The sequence below is a fragment of the Miniopterus natalensis genome, chromosome 1 (genome assembly GCF_054644295.1).
Source record: "Miniopterus natalensis isolate mMinNat1 chromosome 1, mMinNat1.hap1, whole genome shotgun sequence".
Classification (NCBI taxonomy): domain Eukaryota; kingdom Metazoa; phylum Chordata; class Mammalia; order Chiroptera; family Miniopteridae; genus Miniopterus; species Miniopterus natalensis.
This window is the reverse complement of record NC_142081.1, coordinates 30,337,647-30,364,482: the sequence shown is the minus strand read 5'-3', so window position 1 is coordinate 30,364,482 and position 26,836 is coordinate 30,337,647. Positions and strand designations below refer to the sequence as shown.

Here is a 26,836-nt window from a genome sequence, read left to right as displayed (position 1 = left end):
GTGGGCATTCGGCTTTTTAACTCAAGTCCCTGAGCTGTAACAGATTCTAGTTTGGGAACTATAGAGATATCCTTTCCAGAGCATCATAAATTGCCGATTATACCCTCATTGGAAGGTATTCCTGACCATCCTTCCAGTTGGGTGGGCTTAATTCATTAAGTGTATAAATAAAAATTAGTGTTTCAGTACTAGTAATTTGGGAGCAACACTAGTGTTCAGCAGCCTCAAGATGACTCAGGAGTTCCTCAGGAATCACATGAGCCGAGGCCATCTGCCTGCTCTCCCTCCCCACTCCCTTCCTCTCCTACCTTAGTCTTTTACAGTCACAGGCTCATCGCGGCTCCTCCTAAAGCCTGGCTTCCGCACTGGTGGAGATGGTTTTCCGTGGAAACTGGATTCCTAGAGCTGCTAGTGGGGGGTGAGAAGGGAAGGAAAGGAAACCAGCCAGTGCTGACTGAGCAGCTAGTGTGTCCCACAGTGCCTGTGGTTTGCAGATTTTCTCCATAACCCGTCAGTCATTTCTTGATGCAACTTGAATTCACCATGCAAACACTTAACACTATTAAATTTGTGCACTTTCAGGAACTTCACAGACAGGGATCCCCTGGTGTTTCATACGGTTTCTCAGTGTTTAATGTGATGAATGCCATCATGGGAAGTGGTGTCCTTGGCTTAGCTTATGTTATGGCTCATACTGGTATCCTTGGATTTAGGTGAGTTTTTTTCTTAATTTACCATTACTTTGTTTTCTTTTCCATTTTGATAGTACAATAAGAAAAACGAGATAGGTTCCAGAAGTTGGTGTTATACGATTTTTAGTTAAATTATTTCTGGGATTTTAGCATTTTCCTGATACTTTTATGTGGTTGCTAGTCTGTAGCTTGGAGGGATGCTATATAATTTGCATTTTTTATCCAAAAGTGTGGCTAATTTAAAAAAATGGAGACTTGATCCACTCTAGTTTATAACCTTAAGAAGTTGCTTGTTTGTTGTGTCAAGTTGGCCAAAGTGAATAAAAATTTATTAGCCATGCAGATTAATTACTTCTAAATAGCAATTTTATGAACGTGAGCACATGATCTTTTCATTTCTGTCTGACTCCTCCTTTCCTCCCACTGTTAGGCAGTCTGTTTCCTTTCCCAGGCCAGACGTGGCCTTTGTCTGTTCCTTTCATCTTTCAAGACTCTGCTCGTATGCCAGTTTGCCCAAAATAAAAGAAAGTCCTGGCTTTTCTGTGTTCCCATATTATTTTGTATATTCATTTTGTTAGTGTCATGTAATATAATGGTTTGTTTGCAAGTTAGTTTCCCTACTAATGTCTGAAATCCTTTACAACTGGACCTTAACTTCAGCATTTAGCACCATGGTTAATAGATGAACAAGTTTCTTTTGCCAGGAGAAGCAGATCTGTTTTACTAGGAAATTTAAAACATACAGAGTCTCATTTAGGTTTCTTTATTATTATTATTATGATTAATTAATTAATTTTTCATATTATAAGAGAAAGTTTATTTAGAAAAAGTTAATGGGTAGTAGAAGTGAGCTAGCTGGGCTGCGTAGGCTCGGGAAACAAGATACAGAGGCAAAAGAAGTGCCCTTGGAGCTTAGGAGAGAGAAAGGCAAAGCAAATGTGCCTGGGGGAAGAAGAGGGGAAGGGACCGCCCCCCACCCCCCACGTGCTCCCTAGGTGTGTGTGTGTTTTTTTTAATTTTGAATTTCTTGATCAGCAAATCTACTTTTAAGTAACTCAATTTGCTTTTATTATGGCATCGATGTATTTTCAAACTTCATGTGACACCTTAGGCAAGACATAATCATAGGACTTAATTTTTGGTTCCCTCTGAAAAATCCCTTTTATACTCCAGGTTCTTACATGCAGATGTATACCACCGAATGTGTGCGTGCTGAATCATATCATACATTGCACGTCCCATTTGGTGACACCAAACTGTTATTTTGTGAAGTCTCTGTTGTTAGTTTACTAACAAGTATACTTTGACCTCTTAGTTTTGCTACTTATTAACAAGTATTAAGTGAAGCACAAAGGTAGAATTTCTGTAACTACTGGGGCACTCCACTGGGGACAGCTTTGTAGAAGTTTATCCTGTCAGTATCATCCTGAGAATAAGTAGGGGATATACATGTTGCTGTTTTTTCACATTGTTGGTCCAGGACCCCAATTGCTACGTTGTTTGTACATTTTTCAAATTGTGTTATTAGAAGTGTGTTAACTACATTTTTAGTGGGGGAGGGGAAATTTGTTTTTACTTTAAATAAAGATTGTTTCTTTCTGATTTCTTTTTTGAGTTTAAAAACAGTGCGTTTTCATTTAAATAAAATTTGGTAAATACAGAAAAGTACCTTCTTACTTTCTTTAATGATCATAATCCAACTACTCAAAGACAGTCCCTATGAGCATTTAAATGTGAAAAAAAATTGTTGCTGTAATGAGATACCATAAAAAAACTTTTTCTGTACCCTTTTATATTTTAGTTTTTTGCTGCTGATAGTTGCTCTCCTGGCTTCTTTCTCAGTTCATCTCCTGCTTAGTATGTGTATTCAGACAGGTGAGTAAAAACATGCTGATTCATTTGATGAGGCAGCCCCTTGAGACGGTATCCTTGTACAAGACTGGATGTCTCAAATCTTATTTCCAGTGGGCATACATTATTATTAGGTGGTGTGGTTGAAATGGAGAATTTCAAAAGGCCAGGATCTATAGAGTCAGTTCTATTGGGAAATATCTAAGGACAGGACGGGAGGAGGACACTAACATTCTTACCTGCCTTTCTCCACGACACACTTAGTTTTCTGGGTTAGAGTATATTGGGGAAGGACAAGAAAGGAGTTCAAAGGATCCAAACCTTATGCTTATGGGGAAGCAGTAGATAGGTGTTCATTCTGATCATATTTCTCTGAGGGTGATCATTTCCTCCAGGAGCACACCTTCCCAGATCCACTACTGCCTTCCCTGCCTCCTCTCTGTGTGCCAGAATGAGGATTGTACGAGGAAAGGTCACTAAGCTTTGGATTTATTTAAATAGTTTGTAGTTTTACTTGCAAGTCTAGAGTAAGGTAGTTTTTTGTTTAATAAGTGACAGTTATATATGCAATTAATACATTATGTTTATGTGTGTTTTTTCCATTTGGAGAACTTTTATTATGCAATTCAGTCATGTATTGAATAAGTTCTTTTAAGTTGTAATAAAAAAAAGTACAGTATATGAATTACAGAACTGCTTTTACAAGGCTTTCCTTTTGGCATTAACAGATATTCTATGTTCCTCAATTCTGGCCTTTTTCTGTCTAGTCTCTTTGTCTTCGAATTCGGTCAGTTATTATGCCAACATCATGAGTTTAGTATCTATGTGGGTGAGTTCACTTTGTTCCAGCCAGTCTTGCAGTTTAAAATTTTTAAGAAGCGTAAGAGATACTTGATATAAATAAAAATAGAATTATTCTTGCTGAAACAGGTGAGAGATGCCCAGTGGTGTTTCATGACAATTTTATGACTCTTCAGAACGCAGTTCTAAATTCACAGCTCTGGTCTATTTTCCCAAAACCTGTCTATGCCTCAGACACACCTGCAGATCTTTTAATAAACAGACATTCCTATGCCTCAGGGATTCTAATTCCAAGAATCTGAGTTGGGATTCAGAAGTATATTTTTTAAAAGTTCTTCAGGTGATTCTTATGCAAAACTGGTTTAGGATCCATAGTTCATTGCTGTAACTGTGCCAGTGGCTCTGGCCATCTAACCTACTTTCATGGGGGTGGCACAAAAAGTGCAGACAGGTGAAAAGGCTAGGAAACAATGCAGATGTTAATCTCAAAGTAACAAGTTGTTCATATCAGCATCCCAAAGTCAGGAATAATAGCATTAAAAGAAGTTTATTTGTAAATCCTCCTGCAACTTGACTAGGTTTTTGTGATATATTTTGAAATTTTGATTATTTTTCTGAAAAAAGTATTTTTACTAAATTGTGATAGTTACCTACCACCTTAATAAGATATTTTATTATGGATACTTATAAAAAATTAATACCTTAATCAACTATGTCACAATTGTGTTTTCACTAGCTAAAATTTTTTGTTTTATTAATTTCAATTACTTGGGAGTAATATTCAGCTTGTAAAGATTTCCGAGTAAGGCTAAATATGTTGTTCTCCTTCAGCTCGTCTGTATTTAACTTTAAGTTCTGAAAACTGTTCTTGTTTTCTGTAACTTTGGGGCATGTAAAGTGAAAGCCTCTGTTTTCCTTTCTTTTTCTTTGATTTTTTGTGGTTATCTTGGTCTGTGAACTAACTTCTTCATGACTCTTCATACACACTGAGGCACCTGTCTTCTGTTGCTTGAGTTCCTCCAGTCATTGTAAAATTCTCTGTGGAGGTAGGCTTTTAAAAAAAATACCTATATACTATAGAATAACATGTAGCTAAACTTTCTCCCCAGTTTACTGAACTACCATAAAGGAGTATTGTGCTTAGATAGAATCCATTGCTCAGAAAAAGCATTATGATAAATCTTTACAAAATACCTTCTTTATTTACTTGCCTGGAGGTAAAAGGTGAAGAGAAATTTTTATCTTTATGAAAGTAAAGGACGCCTTCATATGGAATTCACTATTTTAGATTATATATAATGTTTGGGGTCTGTCAAGGACTTTTCTTGGGAGCTGAGGTAGCGTATATGGTACTTTAATCTCTCTAGCCTTAGTTTGTCATCTATAAAATGGTAATGATAATATCTTTCTCTTGGGATTGTTGTGAGAATGAAATAAAATGATGTCTGTAAGATGGCAGGTCCTTGGTAAATACTAACTTTTATTATTATGGGCTCTCATGGGAGTGAAACCCTTAAGGACTTTTTACACTGCTGTGTGAGAAACAGTTGGCTTATTGCGATTCTTTGGGAAAATTCAGTGCTCTGGGAATAAACTCATAGTTCCCCTCCTCCAGCCTCCACATCCCCTCACCAGGAGGGAGTGAGAGCTTCAGAGCTCTGCATGCGCCTCATCAAACCCCTGCTCTCTAGTCCTTACCCCTACTGCTCATGTAATTGTTACCATTATTTGGCTTGACATCATTTGGATTAATTACATTTACCCGTGATCTCAGTTTATAATCAGCACTCCAGGAATGCTAGGCTATCCTTCATTTCCCAGACTCACCCTGTATGGCTCTGTCATCCATATTCTTGGCTCATCTCTGCTCCTCCCAGACTCCTGAAGCCCCTGCACTTTGCTCTCCAGAACTCACGGTCAATCAGCAACAAAACTCCTGTGTCCTCAACTCTTCCGTATTTCCTTCATTTTCTTACTCTAAGATGACACAAGTCTTTTCTGAGGATACTATAGTCCTTTCAAGTAGCCACTCTTTTCTCTTCCATGTCCCTCATACTGACAATGACCTTCAAAAATCTTGGGGAAAAATATTTCACTATAGAATTCTATACCCAGCCAAATTATCATTTAAATGTGAAGGTAGAATAGTGACACGTTCATACATGCAAGGGCTCAAAAATTATCTCCCATGAACCCTTACTTGATGAGCAATGAAAGATGCCATTTACCAAAGTTAGGGAGTAACAAAGAAAAGGGAATCTAGCACAGGAGAGACGTAAAGGGAATTTCCAGGACAACAACTGAACAGCAGATCTAATAGCCACCTCCAGATGGGAGTAGTTCTTTTTACATAGGCACAGTTAGCCCTCCAGTTCAGCCTTGCCCTCAGGATTGTGTTCAGGATAGAAACCCTTTTCTTTTTTTCTTTTTCCTGAAGGGAATACCTTTCTCATTTATCTCTATCGCTCTAATTTGCGCTAATAGTATCTGAGGAGGTTAGCATCAGGCCTGGCTGTTACAAAGGACTAAGAATCAAATAGTGGGAGATGGAAACAAGGTATTATCAAAGAAAGTAAAAGAAATAAACAGGCTAAGGAATGTGGGAATTAGAATTGAGAGAAGCTGATGTCTTGCTGAATGTGGAAAGTAATGGAGAAGATGTCTAAGGGTATCTCCCAGATTATTGGCATGGGTTACTGGGTTATTTATAGTATCATTAATGGAGACAAGAACTCAGCAGGAGGTGTTGGTTCAAAATAAAAATTAGTTCAGTTTTGGATATGTGGACTTTGAAGTATATCTAGATGGGACAGGTCCTAGAACTGAAGCCCAGAATAGAGGTTCATTTATTTATTCAATACTCTTTTATCTACAGAGATAAATAAGACTCACTTCCCTGAAAAAACCTTATAGCCTCATAGGGGAGACAAATGCATGAGCAATTAATTTGTAATGTAGTGTGATAAGTGTAACAATTTAAGTATGTGCAAGGTGCAGTGATAACTCAGAGGAGGGAGTGATTTGCCTTGTCTGGGTTGGGGAGTGAGGGTCAGTAAAAATTACTGGACGACTGAGCTAACAAGGAATTTGACTAACAGACAAGGCAAGAGAGACTATTCCAGCATATACAAAGATGCAAAGGCATATACTGCATATTTTACTTAAGGTAAGTACACAGAAGAAAATGAAACTGAAGAAACAGGAAGTGTCAGACCCTAAAGAATTTGGAGTTGTTGAGGCAGTGAAAAGGCACCGATGTGTTTGAAAGAGTCAAGGTAGATACTGGGGCTCACCACTTGTCAGTTCCAGTGAGAATTTTGCTCCTTCCTGGAGCTCATTGAGAAAGAGAACATAGTCTCCTAGTTTCCTTTTCCTGAACTAAGGTTACAGTCCTTTTACAAGTATTTTAATTGTTAGCAATGGTGAAGAAATAAACAAGGAAAAAAATGGTCCCTTGCGCTCTGCATTTTGTTTTTTTACTTAAACCCTCTAGAGAAGTAATTCTCCATACCATCCATTACAACACCCCTCTTTTATATATATAAAAGAACTCTAGATGCTCCCTTTACTATCGGAAATGAAATTCCTAGAGGTACTGTAACCTACCAGTGGTGCACTGCATAGTGGCCCCTGAAAAACTACCTATATCCTAATCCCTGGAACCTGTGAATGTTAACTTATGGCAAAAAAGGACTTTGCAGGTGTGATTAAGTTAAGAATATTGAGATGGGGAGATGATCCTGGTGGGAGATTATAGGCAGCAGAAAAGAAGGCATTGTGACCACAGAGGCAGAGGTATGGCCACAAATCAAGGAAATCAAGGCAGGCTGCAGTCACCAGAAGCTGGAAAAGGCAAGGAATGGGTTCTCACTAGAGCCCCTGAGGGAGCGTGGCCCTGTTGACACCTTGATTTTGAACCACTGAAACTACGCCTCCAGAACTGAGATCGAGTTAATTTCTGTTGTTTTAAGCCACCAAGTTTGTGACAGTATGTTACAGCAGCCCTGGGAAACTAAATACTACCCATACATGGTGCAGTGCTGTACAGCAAGGTAAAGGAGAACCGAAACCAAAGTAAATGCTGTTGGTTATGTGATTTTCCTGAATGGTGAGCAATTTTTGACAAAAGTCCCAAACAAAACAAAATACACGTATACATGTAACTATATTCCCTGAAAATTCATTGTATATTCAAACAACCATTATTTCCTCACCGCTACCGAACTGTTCTTGACACACAGCGTATTTAATAAAAGCTGGATATATGGGCAATAAATGGATGGATGGATTAGAGCTACAGAGATTCTATTTTAAAAGCTCCAAACTCAATACGCAAGGCAAAGATTACATATAGTCAAAATTCCCTTTGAAAATTTCTTATATAGCATATAAAATAGCGTTCAACATTTACATGGCAGGTTGGACGTGAACATACCATTTCTGAGCGACGCTGAGAGCCTTTTCTCTTTCCGGCCGAGCCTTGGTCTGGGCGCCGTGTGAAGGGCATGGGTTGCCCCAGGGCCACGGTGAGCCCCGGTCAGCCCTGCACGGCTCTCCCTGGGAGGGCGCATGGGATGGAGCTGACCAGAAGGAGTGGACTCCTTTTCATCCCAGCGTCCACTGTGCGCGCTTTCATCGCTCTTCTCATCCTCAGCGAGCGAGCACAGTTGGGTAGACACACCCTTCAGTCCGTGGGCTGAGCAGTGACCCCACCTTCGGCGGGCTGGTGCTCCTGTCGCACCCTTTTGCTAATGAGTAGCTCCCAGCTGAGCTGCAGTTTTCTCCTCCAGGTGCATTTGGCAATGTCTCCAGACATTTCTGGTGGTCACAGGTCTGCTGGCAACTAGGAGATAAAGGCCAGGGGTGCTGCTAACCCTCCTAGGACAGCCCTGTGCTACAAAGAATTACCTGAATCAAAAACGTTAGAAGTGGCAAGTTTGAAAGCCCTGGGCTAGACTGTGCGCGTGCTCTGCTCATGTGGTGTCACCTTCATGCCCTTTGCCTTGGCATTAGAGTAGTGCTTCCTGTAGCAGAGACTCAGCTTGCTATTGGGCTACAGGGGAAAGGGTGTGTGTGAATCTCTGTAGGGTTAAACATATTTTGTAATTAACCTGCTAGAAAGTAGTCTGGTCACACCCGCGTGCATGAGTGTGTACGTGTGCACTTTTACAGGAGGACTTGGAGCATTTTTGCACCCGCTCTTCTCCACTTCTGGTCTCATTTCCCAGTTAGCAACATTTAGAGTTTTTGTTTTTAATTTTTTTTTGGTGTTATCTTCCTAAGTCTAAATAATATTCTTCTACTTTTATTTATTGATTTAACCCTTTGCGGCCATATTAAATTTGGACATGGGTGTCGTACTGGTGGGAATTAAGAGCTTTCAGAGAAATTATGAACTGATACATGAATGAATAGAGTTAAGATTCGTACGGTTCCTTGCTGTGGTGGCTGAGAGCAGACATACGACCAGAACGGTAAAACAGCTTTGGTGGCTGAGAGTAGACATATGACCAGAACAGTAAAAAAGCTTTGGTGGCTGAGAGTAGACAAACGACCGCATAGGGTTAATAGATTATTTGCTGACACTTCATTACAAAAGGTCAGGATTTAGCTTGGGTACACGAATCCTCCTTTCCCGTTTCTAATTTTCATTAGTTTGTATCCAGTTTCATTGATCATTTTATAACTCTAAATAATACATTTAAACCTTTATTTTTGTTCTGTGTACTTCAGATAGGTTCTATCGACTCTCTGCCGTATGTGATGTCAGTGCTCCCATCGTGTCTCTCACCTGTGCTCTTCCTGTTTTCCCACAGTCCTTCTGCTGTACTCTCACACTGTCGAGATTTCTGTTTTGTAATCGTATTTAAGTGATTCTTGTATCTATAAGTTGACTCTAAAAGTTGAAAACTTAAGAATAGCATTTATAGGATATGACTATGTAAATATTGTTTACATAGAGCCAAGCGGTGTCCCAGGATCCCAGAGCTCTTTATGGATGCGCTGTCACAGTCTCTGTGCCATTTGAAAGGAGAGTGTTCCCAGTATTCCATTTTTTTACTGTATCGAGGTCTCTGAAACGTGCCACATTTAGTTGATAAACTGACACTTAAGCACTTATTAAGAAAGATGAGAAATGGCAATATAATTGCATAGTAGACATTCAAGAAATGAATGGCCGCATGACACTATTAGAAAAAAGGTGAGCAGAAAATGATGGAAAACACAAGAAAAAAAAGGGTTTCAGAAGAACAGGAGTGCGTTCCAAATGGCCAGCTTTCTGAGAGTTGAACTGTATTTGAATAACTCATGTCCCTCAATCCAGATCCAAAGATAATATTGCTGCTGCTGAAACTTGGGTTTTGTACTGTAACCACAGTTTATTAATTGTCCTGTTTCACTGAGGGAAAAATGCAAAGCAGACAGAACACCAGAGTAACTAGCTGGAAATATTCCACTGCTTCATGGGAAGCAGCTTTCCAGATGATTCCTGTGGAGGCCAAAGTCTTGGTCTGGCCAAAATAGCACTAAAGTGTACCTTGATGGTACATTAAAGAAGAAATTTCCCCCAATTTACTTCATTAGGATTTACAGCCTTTCTGCCGCCTCAAAAACATAACATTGATTTCTTTAATATCAAAAAATAATTTCCAAAAATAGATCGCCATGACTGTTTTCAGTTATTTATTTAAGGAGAATCATGCCAAGTGCTGCTTGTGTGAATTCCCGTAAAAGACTGAATTAGTTTCATAATTTTCATAATTAATGTTATTCCTATTCTGTAGGAATATGCTATTAATGTAATTGGTCATCACCACATCTTATTCCGATATCTCTCAAAACATCTTTCACTTTATAGATATTAAAATACTGATCATATGAAAGAGCAGCAGAAATATCCCTTATTAGTAGATGAAGTGATACTTAAAGTACTAAATACCAGAGAAATTAAAAACTGCAGCTTAAATAAACCCTATCAGATATTTGGTGGCGGAAACAGAACTATTCAAGTGATACGGTTTTTAAAAGTAAAGTTTTACCTCTCCATTATAGTCATTAGAGAATATTTGAATTACCCCCCCTCAAAAAAGGAAAAAAAGAAGACTGCTCAACTATTTGTTTATAATTCATTCCACTCTTTGTGTTTTGCTTTATAAGTCATATTTGAATACTATTTTTTTACTTTATATTGACATTTTTTGTTATTATAAACATAGTTTTTAATGGCTACATATTATTTCATCAGGTATACCAATCATAATTTACTTAATTACCTTACCATTGTTGAGTACTTAAGTAGTTTTTTATTTTCAATGTAAATAATGAATGGTGAGTATTTTTGCATATATGTAATGATTTTTGTTTTTATTTTGTTTTGTTCTCTGGTTTTTGTTTTTATTTCCTAAGATGTAGGCTCCTAGTGGTCAAATGTTATAAGTATTTTAAAGGCTCACTGTTCAAATTGAAGTCCAGAAGTCAGTACCAGTTTATACTGTTTCCAGCATCTCAACTGCCCAAATGACAGAAGTTTAAAAGTATTTCACTGGTGGTGTTTTGGTTTATGTGTTGAGCTGATCCAGAAAATCATTAAAAAGTGAATATGTGGAGAAAAAGCAGTTGAGTAACTGTGTACATATTTTAGTACAGTCTCAATGTTAAGCCAGAAGCCATTATTCATATTCATGATGTCTCAGATGTGGAAAAGTGCTTCTGATTTTTGCAACATAAAAGAAGTATGGTGACAGTGACTGGACTGAATGACTAGCCAGACATGCTACTTTAAAGACAGAGTTAGGATATGAACATTGTACTCAGTCTCCACTTAAAAGTCTAAGCCTTTTTCACTCTAAATTTAAGAGTGTGCTGCATTTAGAGATACTTTTATAAAACTGGAAAATAATAGAGAGCAATTTGAGATTGCTAAAATGTGTGCCACTATTGTCAGAAGTCGCAATTATAGGTATCTTCAGTATGCTGTTGGTTTGATTATATTTTCTGGAATAATAAAAGTTGTGTTCTAATTTAAAAATTAAGAATAAATGTTTAATTTATTTAAATTTAGATAACTGAAATACCAGTTCCTTTCAGAACCTTTTAATATGATTTTTGCTTATGGGAAAGTTATTTGCTTTTTATGTTTATTAAATATATAATCTATACTTGTTTATGTTGTTTAAAAATAAACCCTAGTTAAACTTTTTGATGATTATTATTTCTATAGCATGCTCACCGAGAGACTATTGGAAAATAGGTTATTTTAAAAGCAAGTTATTTGGACAAAACAGAAATAGACTTATAGATACAAAGAACAAACGGGTGGTTGCCAAAGGGAAGGGAAATGGCATGGTGGGTGAAACAGGTGAAGGGGAATAGAGGTATAAACTTCAGTTATAAAATAAATAAGTCGCCGGAATATAATGTACAGTGTGGGAAATATTGACACCAATATTGTAATAGTTTTATATGGTGGCAAATGGTAACTAGATGTATCGTAATAATTTAGTAACGTACAAAAATAGAAAATCACTGTGTTGTATACATCAAACTAATATACTATTGTATGTCAACTATAATTCAATAAAAATAAATTTAATTTAAAAATAAAAGCAAGTTATTTGATATTAACACTGAAAATTCTCCTTGCTTTAAATTCTTGGAAGGAAAGTTATTCTTTGAAAGAATAGACATATTTAACTATAATATGAAAGAGGAATGTTGCCCTGGCTGGGTGGCTTAGTTGGAGCATCGGGCTGTACACCAAAAGGTGGTGGGTTCAGTTCCCAGGTCAGGGCGGATGACGTCTCTCTCTTCTCTCTTGCATCTCTCTCTCTCTTTCTTCCCCTTTCCCTCTCCCCCCACCTTCCTCTCTCTAAAAAAAAATCAATAAACGTATTCTTGGGTGAGGCTAAAATAAAGGGTGTTAAAAATGAACAATGATGTTTCTTTAATCTCATGCCTTATAGTGACAGATCAGAGGCCTTCTGGAGCCCTGGCCAGTGTGGCTCAGTGGTTAGAGTGTCGGCCTGTGGACCGAAGGGTCCCGGGTTCAATTCTGGCCAAGGGCACGTGCCTCCATTGCAGGCTCCATCCCCCGGCCCTGGTGAGAGCATGTGCAGGAGGCAGCCAATCAATGTGCCTCTTTCACATCGATGTTTCTCTCTCTCCCCACCTTCCACTCTCTCTGAAAAGCAACGGAAAAATGTCCTCGGGTAAGGGTTAAAAACAACAACAACAAAAGGAGACCTTCTGGAGACTTGGTTCACATGCACATATTATATAATGGAATCACCTTCCCCATGCCAGATTAGATAGAAGCTAACATTTAGAGAATTTTCTGCTTTAAAAAAAAAAAAATGTATATATGTGTGTGTGTTTATATACGTATATATGTATATATGTATATATGTGAATTTTCTGCTTTTAAAAAATATATATGTATATGTGTATATGTGTTTATATATGTATATATGTATATGTGTGAATTTTCTGCTTTTTAAAAATATATATATATGTGTATGTTTATATATGTATATATGTATTATGTGTGTGTGTGTTTAAAGCTTTGGAATGTTAAATATAAGGAATTGTGCCCCTATATAACATTAACACTCAATTGTGTTTAGGAATATTAAACTAGTAAAGATTTATTGATTAAAATAATTATTAATTTTTGTGATGCATTCATGTTAGATTATGTGCATTTGAGAAAAAAAGAATGTCAGCATTTTTCATAGGAGGAAAAATTTCCAGTTCTTAGTTTTGTAATTCTGCTTTTAAATTTTATGTTCTAAAATACTGTTGACCCCTGAACAACACAGTTTTGAACTGTGTGGCTCCACTTACATGCAGATTTTTTTCAGCTACTATATTGGAAAAATATTTGGAGAATTTTTTACTACTGTGAAACAATTGTATCAGTTACGCTAGATACACGTTGCTGCTTCCTCATTATTGGTGCATGGATCGTTATATGTGTAAATAAATATGAATTTCTTTTTCACATTATCTTTCCATTTTTGATGCCTAGTGTTAGTAATATATATAGCATCTATAGTGTTTGGTATCATATAAGACAATATTGATGTAGATACTGACAGGTGATGCATCTTGTAAAACAGATGACATGAACTTACATCGATAAATACAGTATAGTACTGTAAATGTATTCTTCCTTATGATTTTCTTAGTAATATTTTTTCTCTAGCTTACTTTATTGTAAGAATAAAGTATATAATACATATACAAAAAATGGACTTTCTGTTACCAGTAAGGTTCCTGGTGAACAGTAAGCTATTAGCAGTTAGTTTTTGGGGAGTCAAATGTTATACACAGAGTTTTGACTGCCTGCGCATTTGTGCCCTTAACCCTCGCATTTGTTCAGGGCCAACTGTGTAGTACTTAAAGTCTACCCCTGTAAGATATTATTGAAGTCTTTCTTTGTTAAAGCATGAAGTTTCTTACTCAAAGTCAACTTATATATCCCAAATTCAAAACTAAATTGTCCTTGTCCATTATGTTTAGTAGTGTGTAATTAGCTGTATCATCCAAAAAGTTTCTAAATTCTTTGATCAACTCTGATAATAAAGTTAAAATTTTAAATATATGCTTGGCAAGAAAAGTTAATATTTTTGTTCTTCATTATTAAAACGTATTTTTTCAACACTTCACTGTTTTCTTTATGACTATGTAGTTATCACATGTAAAGACCATATATGGTTTTTAAAATGCTTATTTTTACATACCTGGACATTTTTGTTTATGAAAATATAGAGGAATTTTTTGTTAATTTAGTGGCAGTTTAAAGAAAACACATGTATATCTTGAGAGGATAAATGAAGACTTGCTTTAAGAAATGATGAGCGATATCTTTGACTCAATAGATGTGTGTTGCTATACCAAGCCTTAGCACCTGCTAATGTGCTTTTTTTTTAGTGCAAGAAGTATGAGCTTAAGCACTTTTCAAACTGTAGGGTTATACAAATGTTTTTACTTCTCTTATTTTTACCAGTGGTGTCACTAGTTAGAGCTTGAAGCTATATGGGTTAAAGAAAAATTTAGTTCTTTTATGAACCATTTAATTTTCATCTTTTCTGTGACCCCATTTCTTCAACATATGAAATGGAAGTATAATTTTATACTCCTTTATGATGAAAAAGAAAATGTATGACCTACTAGCTGTGGGATGAGGGTGTTTCTTCTATCATGAACGTGGTATCATTATCCTAGGTAGCTGGAAAGGTAACTTCTGAAAGTATGATACAGCTTTCATACCTTAACTTAATTTACATATGCAGTTTTCAGAAACTTGCCAACAAAAACTTACATTTGGACAGTGGAGTAGGCAAGTACTCTTCAGTGAGAAGTGCGGTTGTTGTTGAGTAATTACTCCATTTGGATTAATGCAGCCTGGGTGGTTGTTGGACGACCTTGGGATTTGCTAAGCTCCACTTAGTCTAAGAGAACTGTGTCCTCACAGACCATAAGTCTTAAAAAGTTTTCCCCAAAGTGGTTACTTCTGCTTTAAGTTTAGTGTGACCAGCCAATAGCTATAAGGTCATAGTGGAATACCTTTCTTCCCTTTAAGACTTGGCACACAAACAGTTTTGTGTAAAAATGAAAATTACAATTTCTCTTACAGCTGTGACATCTTATGAAGATCTTGGACTCTTTGCATTTGGATTATCTGGAAAGGTAACTTTTTTCTCTCCTTTCTAGTCCAGAATCCAGAGAGGCATACTTTCCTTCTGTTTCCAGTTAAAAGAGACAAGTAGGTACCAGAAAAAGAAATCAGAGGAGTAGGAGGAAACTAAACTGAAGGCAGAATGTTGGGAACAGGAAGTGAAAGAAGAAATCTCCCTATACGCCCTTCCTAAAAATGCATCAATAAATTTAATTCAGCACTTAAATCTTTTAGTATTTTTCACCCTAATGAAGGAGAACAATGACTTGAATAATTTTAAAATAGTAACAATGACCTATTTTAAGTTTTACTTATTAACTTTGATTATATTCTCTGAGTAAATCCCCATAAAGACAGGAGAATAAAGCAGCATAGAATTAAAATGACAGCATGACTGTTTACAAAACTGATAATTAGAAGATCATATCATTTATGAGCTGAAGAGTGCTGAAAGATTACCTAGCCATCCCCTCATTTATGGGTGAGGAAATTAAGACCCAGAGAAATGGAGGGGCCTGTTTGTCCACAGTCACTTAAAGGGCTCTATAGTCCAAATCTGTGTTTCCTCCTCATAACAGCAATTGGTTGGGCATTCATTGGTGAGAGCCATACTGAACTGATTTAAAAAGCAGGGGAAACACTTTCTTCTTCCACACGCAATCAGGAAGTAAATATTATTGTTAGTGCCATAGAACCTTCTTTTTTTTTTTTCGTTTCTGAAGAGCTATCATACTTCTAAAACCTATTTTCACGTTGGTTCCAAACAGGCCTTTTTCTTTTTATTTGTAAATCTGTTGTTTATGTTTTTTGCTTGTTTATTTTGTTTCTAATCTCAAAGGATACTGTATTTGTAGATGACTGAACTAATTTTTAAGAAGTCTGGAAGGAAAAAGGTATAGCTAGGTAATAGGGAAAAAACTGTATTTGCATTTAAATTAACTTCATTGTTGAAGTACAAAAAGGAATATTTTAATTATACTATGTAGCCTCCTGGTTTGGACCTTGTCTTTTTTTTTTTTTGACTGTAAGTGTCATCACTATTATCTCACATGAATATTTCCTGAATTCCTTGTATATAGCAGCACGGTCTAAAAGAGGAGCATGGATTGTTGAGAGTTGTCTTTCGTAAAACTCTAGAATAGTTGCATTATCATTTTAATGTATGCACCTGGTACTTAGTAGGCAGGTACACAGGCAGAGGGTACTCTAAATAAGGAGTTGTTTGCTTTTTAAGTCTTTTCTCTTCATTTCCACAATTGGGTTGAAACTATCTATTTCCTTCTTCCCAGATATGATATGGATAGGGATATGATATATGATAGGATAACATTGTTCTGAGAATTAAAGAAATATTTTTGAAATGTTTTTTGAACTTTTTAAGGAAGAATTTTAAAATTGTCTATAAATTGATTTATTTACTCACCACATAATATTTATTGAGCAAATACCATATGTCATGTTCTGTGGTAGACACCGAAGACAGACAGATAGACAGACAGACTTTCTAGATCTTAAATGCTTAAATTCAGCTACAAAAATGGAAAACAATCATCAATAAGTTGATATTATTACTTTTTACAATATAGTAGAAAAATCAATTTTCATGTTTGGCTGACAATAAGCATCACTTGCGTACAAAAGATAGTGTACAAAAGTTCAAAATAGTCTTTTCACAAATAACTGAATTTGGGAACTAATTTTTTAGTGGGTTGATATGCAGAGTTGTTTTTTTACCCCCCTGGGAAATGTTAGAGTGGCAATTACCACACTTCAAAGACTTCTCTCTAAATTTTTCTGTCATTAGTCTTGCTCTGCAGACTCCAAGGCCTCTAGGTCTCAGAAACTTAGATTGTTCCCGGAATAGGCAAATGCGGTGCCAGTAATGGAATTCCTAGTACAGGTGGGTCTGAGGGTGATCTGTTCCCAATCCATGTAGGACTGCCTGATCCTAGGTAGCTCGTCAGCTCCAAACATACATTGGGGGTGCAGATCCACCAAAATTTGAGTGATAGAAAGACCCAAGTGGGAGCAGAATGTTTATTTCCTCTTAGTACATGTGATTACCAAGAATGGATCGAGTGCTGTCTTTGAGTTTCCCAGGAATCTCATCAAAGATCACAAGCTAGCAGCCTGCAGGCTGAACTTAGTCCTCAAGCATATTTTGTCTGGTTCAAACCCTTTTTATTTTTAACTGATTGCCAACTAAGAATTATGAAATTCTGAAAGAATTCAATTTCTGACTTTGTTTCAAAAATCAGAAGATCTGGCTGCATTGGATCCACGTGCTCATATGCCAGCAGCTGATCAGAGCTGAGCAGCAGCTGCCCCATTTTGAAAGGGAGGAGTTCACCAATTCTATTCTGCAGTCTTTACAACCTCATATTGTCTTACACTTACAGCCCATTGCATAATATTGAGTTTGGAACTTTGTTAAATTTTCAGATTTGAGAATATGTGGGCTCTCATGTATTCTGCTCTAGATTATTATTCCCTGGGACAGGGATGTTGAAGCCTTGATGTATGCCAAGCTGATACACTCAGAAGACTATCATTTCCTTTTATGAAGTATGGCATTGGCACAGCACACCTCACGCTGTCTCGGTCTACCTACTGGAGCAATGTGGTAAACCAGTAAAAATGAGAGAATGAGACCAGACAGATTCAATTTCAACTTTTTGGTACTTTGATAACCACTGATTACTAGCTTTTTAACACTTTTAACTGTTTAAAAATGACTGCCAAGAAAATTTTCAAAAGTATTCTTTATAGTAACCATGGAACTATTAAAGAAAGGCTTTTTATGTTATGATTATTAGTTTTATGTATTACAAATGCCTGGCAAAATTTATTCTTTCCAATTTTTCTTCTCTGGATTTCTGCATCTGTTTTTTAGTAATAGTTATTGGATTTTAATAAAATACCGATCCTTTTATATTATTTCCCCTTTCATCTTCTAAGTACATTTGTTCTTTCATAGGTGCTGGTGGCAGGCACCATAGTAATTCAGAATATTGGAGGTAAGCAACTGCAAGTGCACTGCTTATGCATAGGTGTGATGGAAATTATTTCCTCTTTTGGTTTCTTGCCTTACCACAGGTCTAGCTGGGAACATGAGCCACTGTAGACACAGGTAGCTTCAAAAACTATGTGTGTTGTCCTCAATCTTTTTTTTTTGTAAATTTTTTTTAGCAGCCCTTCTGGACAGTAGTTTCTAAATAAGTTCCAGGTTAACCCTTGATTACAGTCTTGCTATTAGGTCTGCAACACACCACTAAAGCATTTGCTTTCTGTACTTGTGATACTACTGAGGTACTGTATAGAGAAACTCTCCAGGTGATGCTAAAATACTTCCCCTCTACTTTGTCCTAACCACCCCCATTGGTGGGTACTGCTTTAGTGGGAATGGTATCCTATGAGCTGTGAACAATCAGGTGTAGACAAGCAATGTCCTCTTGTAGCAGAGAAATTAAAAATGACAAAGTGGTTTAAAAATAAACCTGAGACAAACATTGTCACATTTATCTGTTATCTTGTTCCCATTAGAAAATCCCAATATCGAGAACCAAAAATTAGTGTTAATTATAGACAACTACACATTTAAACCCCAAATGTGGGAATTATGTTTGTATATGTTGTAAAGAAGTTACATAGTGCTGAACATGCGTTTAGCATTGACAAGAGTGCTAAATAAATTCTATTAGTTTAAAGCAGTGATTTTCAAACTGTGTGCCATGGCACACCAGTGTGCTGCAAGACTTTTTAAAACATGCAATACCTGACTGTTTAGTCAGAGACACTGGCCTCTTTTCCCTTAGACTGTTAAATGAAAAAAATGACAACAGCTAGCACAACACTGGCCACCTGGTGTGAATGAATCCAAATTACACCTATTATTTTTGTCAGATTGTCAAAAAATAAAATTTTTGGTGTGCTTCAGAATTTTAGTAATTAGTTTATGTGTGCCATGAGATGAAAAAGGTTGAAAATCGCTGGTTTAAAGGAATATACACAGAGAAGGTTGACATGCACTTTGGATCTTACACAAGATTGTATGGTCAGAGGAAATTTTAATCTTACTTCTTATATGTAACAGTTCAAAATAATTTAAAGATGACAGCTTTAATAAAGTCCAACTCTGATACTAGAGATCTGAACTATTTCACTTTAAGTTTTGTTCAGCCGAAGTCTATTTTTAATGGGTTTCTTGGCTAAGGAAAAAATTAACATTCCCATGGCTAACATTTAGTGAGAGCTAAGCAAATTACCCAGGTTATCTTATCTTCCCCAAACACTGTTGTTATTCCCATTTTATTGATGTGGTAATTAAGAGCTCGTGGCATTGAAGAACTTGCTCATGATCCACATAGCTAAGTTATAGAGCTAAAATTTGAATCTGGGTCTTTAGAGCCAAATATTTCATCTCAGCTCTATGTGATCAGGAACCTTGCTTCTAGCTTATCCTTTGTGACTAACTTTAAGTCATATCTTGAGGCAAATTATTTTCTCACTCCAAACCTTAGTTTCCCCACCCATTCAAAAGGAGTCTTGACCCAATGGAGTTCCAGGATTCTCTTGGAGGGAATGGCTGAGCCTGTGAAGACAAGCATTTGGATATGTTGGAGAAACTGCCCTTTCCAACCTAATTTTGTATTTGTAGCTTATTTTTGTGACTTTCTGGATCAGGCAGTGACTCTCCATTGCCTCACAAATAAAATACTTCTCCATGACTTTAAAAAAATTAACATTCCAACAATAAATTGTAGTTGCCATTGTTTTGGCAATCCCGAACATTCATGTTTTAATTCTTTCAACATTCATGGAAACGAATGTTACTGAATGAGGAATGCTTTCGCGGATGCCATACAAAATAATTTACTTCTAACGAACACTACTTCACTCTTCAGAGTAGAATTCAGTAAAACTAGTTTCTTCTTTAAGGAATCTATATAATGCCATTGACTTTAAAATCTTCTTTGGAATAATTTATTTTAGCAAATATGTATTGCTTAACCGTGCACTTGTCTCTAATATGAATGTGTATTTTGTTATTTTCAGTCCGTCATTATCTTCTCCATGTGACTACTAAGCACCACCACATTTTGTATAGATTAGGTTGAGCTACTGTTTAGCATTTTATGTAGAATTTTCAATCCAGGAATTTGGATCCAAATTTGTGACCCTGGCACAATGCCTGCTGTTATATTCTCTAGATCCTTCACCCTGATCCCTTCCTTGCTCTCTAGTCTTGTATGTAACCGTTATTGAACATGACTCTATTTTGGCACTTGCTGTTATTAAAGTTACCTCTGTATATGCTTTTCTCCCCCCCTGTATTGTAAGCTCCTCCAGGGCAAGGATTATGTCTCATTTCTCTTTGTACTCCCCGAACCTCGCGCAACACCTGAGGCTTGATGAACCTCTGTTGAACTGATTGGCGCAGAATATGGTTTGTATGAGCTAGTTCCAAGTACTTTTACGTGTTCTAGGTATATTTATTAGGAAGAGAAAAGGGGACTGCTAGACTGATTGCTACTTTTAAAGATATGAAAAGCTGAACATGAAATGCAAAGGAAGATGCTAGACTGATTCAGTATTGTTCCAGAGAGCAGAGCTGGTTCTGGTGGGACTACGGTGAAGCTCATTTGGGCTCATCTGGAACACCTTTGTAACTAAGCTGTGTAATACTGGGGATGACCTACACTCCTTTGAAAATGCTCCTTATCTCTGAGAACATTCAAACAGGGCTGGTTGGTCAAATGTCAGAATGTTCTAGAAAGGATTCCTGCATTAGGTGGCAGATAAGTCATCAGTTCTCTCAACTCTGAGTTTGTTGATTTGCTTGCTTGCTTTGTTTTAGAAGCTTTTTAAAAAAAATTGACTTAGAAACAGTCACGGCGATTTTTAATGTGCCTCAAATTCAGAAAAGCAAGTAATGCTTATTTAGTTTTTAAAAGAACGTTTCCATGATTTTCTTTACATTGGTTAAAAGTTTATTTATTGACCATGCACTAAGTAATAACTGAAACATATTTCAGCTCTTTTGTCTTAGCTGTGTATACATCAGTCATTCTCTTATTTTAATTGAATTGGAAGCTTGCTCTGGTGAGCAGGACACTGGATTGGAAGTCAGATACCTGAATTCTATCTACTCCAGTCTCTGCCATTGGGTAGCCACTCCGTTTGCCTCAGTTTTCTCTTTGTTAAGTTGCTGGAGGTAGGATGGGAAGCAGGGAGCTTAAGATCCCTTCTTATCCCAAAATTTGAATTCTAATTTTGGTACTTTGGAAGGCATGTTAATTCTTTAAGAGCATTAAATTTTTTTTATTACAGGAAACTTCAGTGGGAGGGTTATGCTTGGTTCAAAAGATGATTTGGTATTTTCTTAGGTATCTTTAACAAATCAGCAACTGCTGCTCTAAAAGCTTTCATACATGCTGGTTCTGGTCAGAAAGGGGAAGTGTCAGTTCTTGGAACTTTAGGGTGGCCGCTGAGCCTCTGAGCTTAATGACTAGGAGCTCCAGCCTGAAGAAGTAGTTCCATGATTGATGTAAGTTGGGTCTGTGGAAGCCCTGAACAGTTACTAGACCATGTATGCTTGAAGAAACACTTATTTAGGAAGATCTTTAACATGTTGGGCGTATAACTTATTTAATGTTATTTCTTCAGAATGGATTTTGACTTTTTTCATTATTAATTAGAAATACATTGGAGCCCTGGCTGGTGTTGCTCAGTGGTTAGAACATCCACCTATGCACTGAAGGGTCACAGGTTCAATTCTCAGACAAGAGGCCTAAACCTTGGTTATGGATTCATCCCGGGCCTGGTCAGGGTGTGTGCGGGAGGCATCCAGTCATTGTGTTTCTCTCACATGGATGTTTCTCTGTCTCTCTCTCTTTCCCTCCCTTCCACTCACTAAAAATCAATGGGAAAAAGATCCTCCAGTGAGGATTAACAAAAAAAAAAAAAGGAAAAAAAAGAAATACTTTGGATATTTATAAGGATATAAAGTGTGTAGCATCGGATTGAATTTTTACACTTCTTCCATGCCTATTTGCATATAATATAACTCGGATAGCATGAAAAATAAGATATTTTGTTATTATTTTTTTAATCTTCACCTGAGGATATTTTTTTCCATTGATTTTCAGAGAGAGTGAAAGGGAGGGGGGAGAGGGAGGGGAGAGAGAGGAAAGAAAACCATCTATGTGTCTGGGCCCTACCGGGAAGGGGATGAACCCTCAACCCTTTGGTGTGTGGTCAGATGCTCTAACCACGGAGCTACACTGGCCAGGGCAAGATATTCTGGTATTATAATCTATTAGTATAAATGGCCTGAGTTTTTGCAGTGGTTTCTTAGAGAAACATAATATAATAGCTTCTGTCTAGGTCAAGTGTCACACTAGTCACTTTAATTCTACTCACCACGACTCTTCAGGGTAGGTGGTACCCTCGTTTTACAGAGGCGGGGAACAGTGCTCGGACGGCATGAGTAACTTGCTTCCCTTTGCCCCTTAATCAAGCTAGGACTCAAACCTTGCTCTGTCTGCGTCTAAAGCCTTTATTCTTTCTGCTATGATATGGTAAATGTTTGAAAAGCTATGAAAAGATTGAACGCTGAGGATTTTAAAAACTCCTTGGGGACAGGAACTATGTTTTCATAACTTGACCTAGTTTCTGGTAGAGCAACTCAGTAAATAATACTTGTTGAGTGAATGAGACAGTTAAAAAAGTTCTACTTAAAAGCCTAAGATTTTGCCTCAAAGAGACAATTTTATATACTATATAAATGATAGAAAGAGACTTGAAAGTCCATTGAATGATTTGTAGTTTAGAATTATATAAAAATTAAAAGGTTGAAAGTATTGAGGAGAGTTAGATGTTATGTCAAATACAAAATAAGGTATTTTGAAATCTACTGTTTTTAGGTTAGGTAATTATGTCTTAGATTAATGTTTCCTGACTTTCATTCCTTGTAACATTTAAACATTTCTCAGCTTTCTTGGGATTCTGTGCCCCTGATGAATCTATGAGAAAAATGGAACAGAGAAACCTTTACCCACAAAGTGGTCAGGAATTGCTCTTGATCAATAATTATTACCTGGATCTTTCATTGAAAACCCCGTTTATTCCCTACATCTCCACATTCCACAAAGCTAAGTAACTTGCTTATTGATGTCCTTAGTATCTAGCACATAGTAGGCATTTAGTCAGTAATGTTTATTATAGGAAGAAAGGAGGGAATAAGAGATGGAGGGCAAGAAGGAAAAAGCCAGCGACATTGCATGGGACCCCTTTCAAGGAAAAGAGAGCTTATTCACTAGGAAGGGAAGGCCACAGAATGTGTAAGTGAACATGGAGTTTCTGTAGGAAAGAGTCTACTGTCAGAACGTCCCAGGAAATCTTGTTTCCCCACCATCAGCCAGGCACTAAGCATTTGTTCCTGGGCACTAATGTATCCTAACAAGTTGATTGGAAAAAATCTGTCTTTGAACAATCTCTAAACTTACGATAGAAACAAACGTGGCTTACTAAGTTTAGTGCTTTTATTGTAAGGTTATGGGAAACTTTGCCTTTGGAAAATGGAGAGCCACATAGTAAAATACCACTGAAAAGCAATTCCTGATCTCTTCCCAACACTAGTGAATTAGGGGCCTGAAATAGGCCAGAGCCAGAGAGAACCCCTAGCTGCCCCTTTCCACAGGAGCCCAGTGATATTTGCTGAGAGTTGTTGCTGCTGGGACACAAAGCCAGAAAAGGGGCATCTGGAAGTTTTAAATATTTAATCCTGTTACGGGCAAGAGAACTCTGGCTTAGAGTTTGAATTTAGTGTACTACTAGTAAAAGGATTAAGAACTGTAATAGCAAATAAGTATAGGTAGTATAGTTTCCACATAGTTTGTCTATCCGTGTTGCATTATGAAATTCTTAAGAACCAAGGTAAGTAGTTACGTTGTTTCAGTTCACTTGAACTCCTGAGATAGACCACCCAGTAGGCTAAAATATCCCTGGAAATCAAGCAGTAAACCCTAAATTATCTTTAGTCAAGTTAGAGAAAGTCCTATTAACTATGAACTTTTACAAGTACATGATAAAAGTGAAGTTAATTGATGTTATTTCTGGTTTTATATCTTGCTCAACTCAAAATGTGGAAATGTGAGTGGCTCCTAGAAGTATATTGCATTCTTGTTTTGCTCTTAAAACTATGAAAGACCACTATGGATAGGATATTCTTTCCTTAGTTCTTTACAGTCCTAGAAAGAATGTGGAGGTTGAATCACTGCTGCATATTGTGAAAGGAAAACCCTAGACAGTAGTAGTCTTACTGAAACCTGAAATAGCTGGAATGACCCAGCTTTTCTAGTGTGGCGGGGATCCCACTAACCTTACTCCAGCAGCCTCAATTAACACCTCAGCTTGGGAACCTAAGTTTTAAGAGAAACTCGGCAGCCCTTTATGTCCTTAAGCAACATAGTTACTAAATCTCATTCATAAACAGAAAAGTATAAATAAGATCATTTTCAGTCAAGAACTATAAACATTTCAGATTCTCAGTATTTTCCAAATTTCTGATTTAATATTAGATAATTTAGAAACTATTTGGTCCTCCCCTCCCCTCCCCCCCTCCCTCTCCTCTCCTTTCCTCTCCCTTATCTTTTATTTCCCCTATCTTTGCTTTTCCCTTTTTTCTTCTTTCGGTAGGATAGTGATAGATGTACTAGTTTGTGTTGTCTCCTGGGAACCAAGGATTGGGTGCGCTGTTACAATGCCATCTGCTGGTAAGATCATCTGGAGTCAAACTGCAGCTTTATTGAGCCTGAACAATACTGTCTCCCTTAGGAGAGGAAATTTGGAAGGAGTCTTTTTCACACGTACTTCCTGTGGCAAACTTTACTGATAACTTGTTACTTTAAAAAGGTATAGAAAATAATGCATTTCTTAGTAATAATTTTTATTTATAGGAACTTCAGAATAGTAAATATTCTGGTCATTTTTTATTCAAAGATCTTGATAATGATAAAACAAAGTTATATATTTTTCTAGAGTTAAGGGGGAAAAAATTTCCCCATATATTTTGATTTTCTTTTGTGTACAAATTAGGGAAATGACATTGTGGTCAGGGTTTTTTTTAAAAAAATCCTTTTTTATAAAAGACAGATTGTGTTTGTGTACTCTTTTGAGTGGGGATAGACTTTCATGGTATTTAAACATTTAGTAGGAACACCAGGTTAATGAGATGTGTTGAATATAATAAACTAGTTGCCATCCATGACTAAAAACATGTTTGAAGTAAAATTGAACCTCTCTTAGATGGAAAGGCAAAGTTATTATTTCCTCTCATAGTACATCTGTTTAGGGCTGGCTGACTAATCCTTTAAGAAGCTGCTGAACTTCCTCCAAGTGCTGAAAACCTAATTCTGTTTTTAAAATAGCTGTATGTAATCTTATCTTCATGTGTGTATTTCAAGTGTTTAACACAAAGGATAATTATTTTTGTAAACTAATGATTCCTTAGGCCCAAACTCCAATTGGAGCTTTATGTATGTATGTATGTATATATGTGTATGTATATATGTGTATTTACATTTGCATATATATATATTTTAAGGGGTCCTGAGAAAAATAGTCCATAAGAGTACAGAGTTTGTGAGAAGAGGAGTTGGTTTTTGTTTTAATTTTTTTAGATTTCAGCATAGTGTTAATGTCTCAAATGTGTGAGAATAGGAAACTTTTCTGAACTACAATAATAGTTGCTGATCCAGTAGAATCATAGTGGTAGAGTCCTATCCATAGTGTCCTAGCAGGTTGAGTCCTACCACGAAACTCCTCAGCCTGTCTGAGGAATCTAGGACTAAGCACTTCACCAACCCCTCTTACAAAAATGAAGTATGCTAAAAATACATTTCAACGTGAAATGAACATTGTAAGTGCTCTAAAGCTTCTAATTTTCTGTGCTGTATAAATTCTTTGAACCCAAATGTTAAACTTGGCATCCAGAAACAATTTATTGTTTAAATGCTGCTGATAAAAGAAAAAAGGATAATCCTGGGGAATGATCCTCTTGATAGACTTTCTTTCTCCTTTGCAGTGGCGGATTTCTTCACTTTGCACCTTGCGTTCCCACCGCAGAACAGTTAATAGTGCAGGTTCCTCAAGCCAGCCTGGCTGTTCCCACCACCGCTAGCTCGGGCAAGTTACTCCTTCGTGCCTCCATTTCTTCACCTGGAGATAAATAATACCTGCCTCGCGGGTCTGTGGTGAAGGTTAGATGAGAGGTGCCTTATGAAGCACTTGGAGCACTGTCAAGCACGCAGCAGGCACCCAAACCGCACACTGTCCACTGTCCTCATGCTTGTCCCGCGGATCCCCTTCCCCTTCTCTCTGCTTCTGACCTCTCTCCCCTCAGCCTCCGTACTGCCAGCTCGTGTGTTCCTCTTTATGGTTAGACAGCCAGCATTAATACCTTACCACTCGCTATTGCCTCATCACATCTTACCCTATTTTACTAATTTCTTTTTATATAAGAATTGCTTTTCCCACATGGTTTTTAAAGAATACTTTTAACTTCTATGTTTTGATTAGGTTGACAGATTTTAAAAATTTTCTTCCCAGGGCAGTTTCCATTAAATGAGTTCTATTATGTTTAAAATGAAGGAGAAAAGAACACCTATTTAGTTAATGTGGTGAAACTAAATGATGTGTAATGGTTGAATACCTGTCATCAAGGTATGTCTTCTAGCACTGGTTCTGGCTTTGGTGGTGTGTAGGCCAGAACCACTTAACCATAACCATGACTCTTATGGATGACCCTGTT

At 37.0% G+C, this 26,836-nt stretch overlaps 1 protein-coding gene across 6 annotated transcripts in view; it reads left to right on the top strand.

Annotated features, from left to right (window-relative positions):
* SLC38A6 (solute carrier family 38 member 6) overlaps positions 1-26,836 on the top strand; it is a 59,647-nt gene that overhangs the window by 622 nt on the left and 32,189 nt on the right. For 5 of the 6 annotated variants that reach the window (XR_001602103.2, XM_016198220.2, XM_016198222.2 and 2 more), the window contains exons 2-5: positions 583-713; positions 2,494-2,567; positions 14,983-15,035; positions 18,002-18,041. Coding sequence is in view for 5 of the 6 variants with exons in the window: in XM_016198220.2 (XP_016053706.1) it covers positions 583-713; positions 2,494-2,567; positions 14,983-15,035; positions 18,002-18,041 (298 nt within the window). In the remaining variant the exon portion in view is untranslated. The remainder of the gene's footprint in view (positions 1-582; positions 714-2,493; positions 2,568-14,982; positions 15,036-18,001; positions 18,042-26,836) is intronic. The other variant, XM_087820034.1, reaches the window with a different exon arrangement.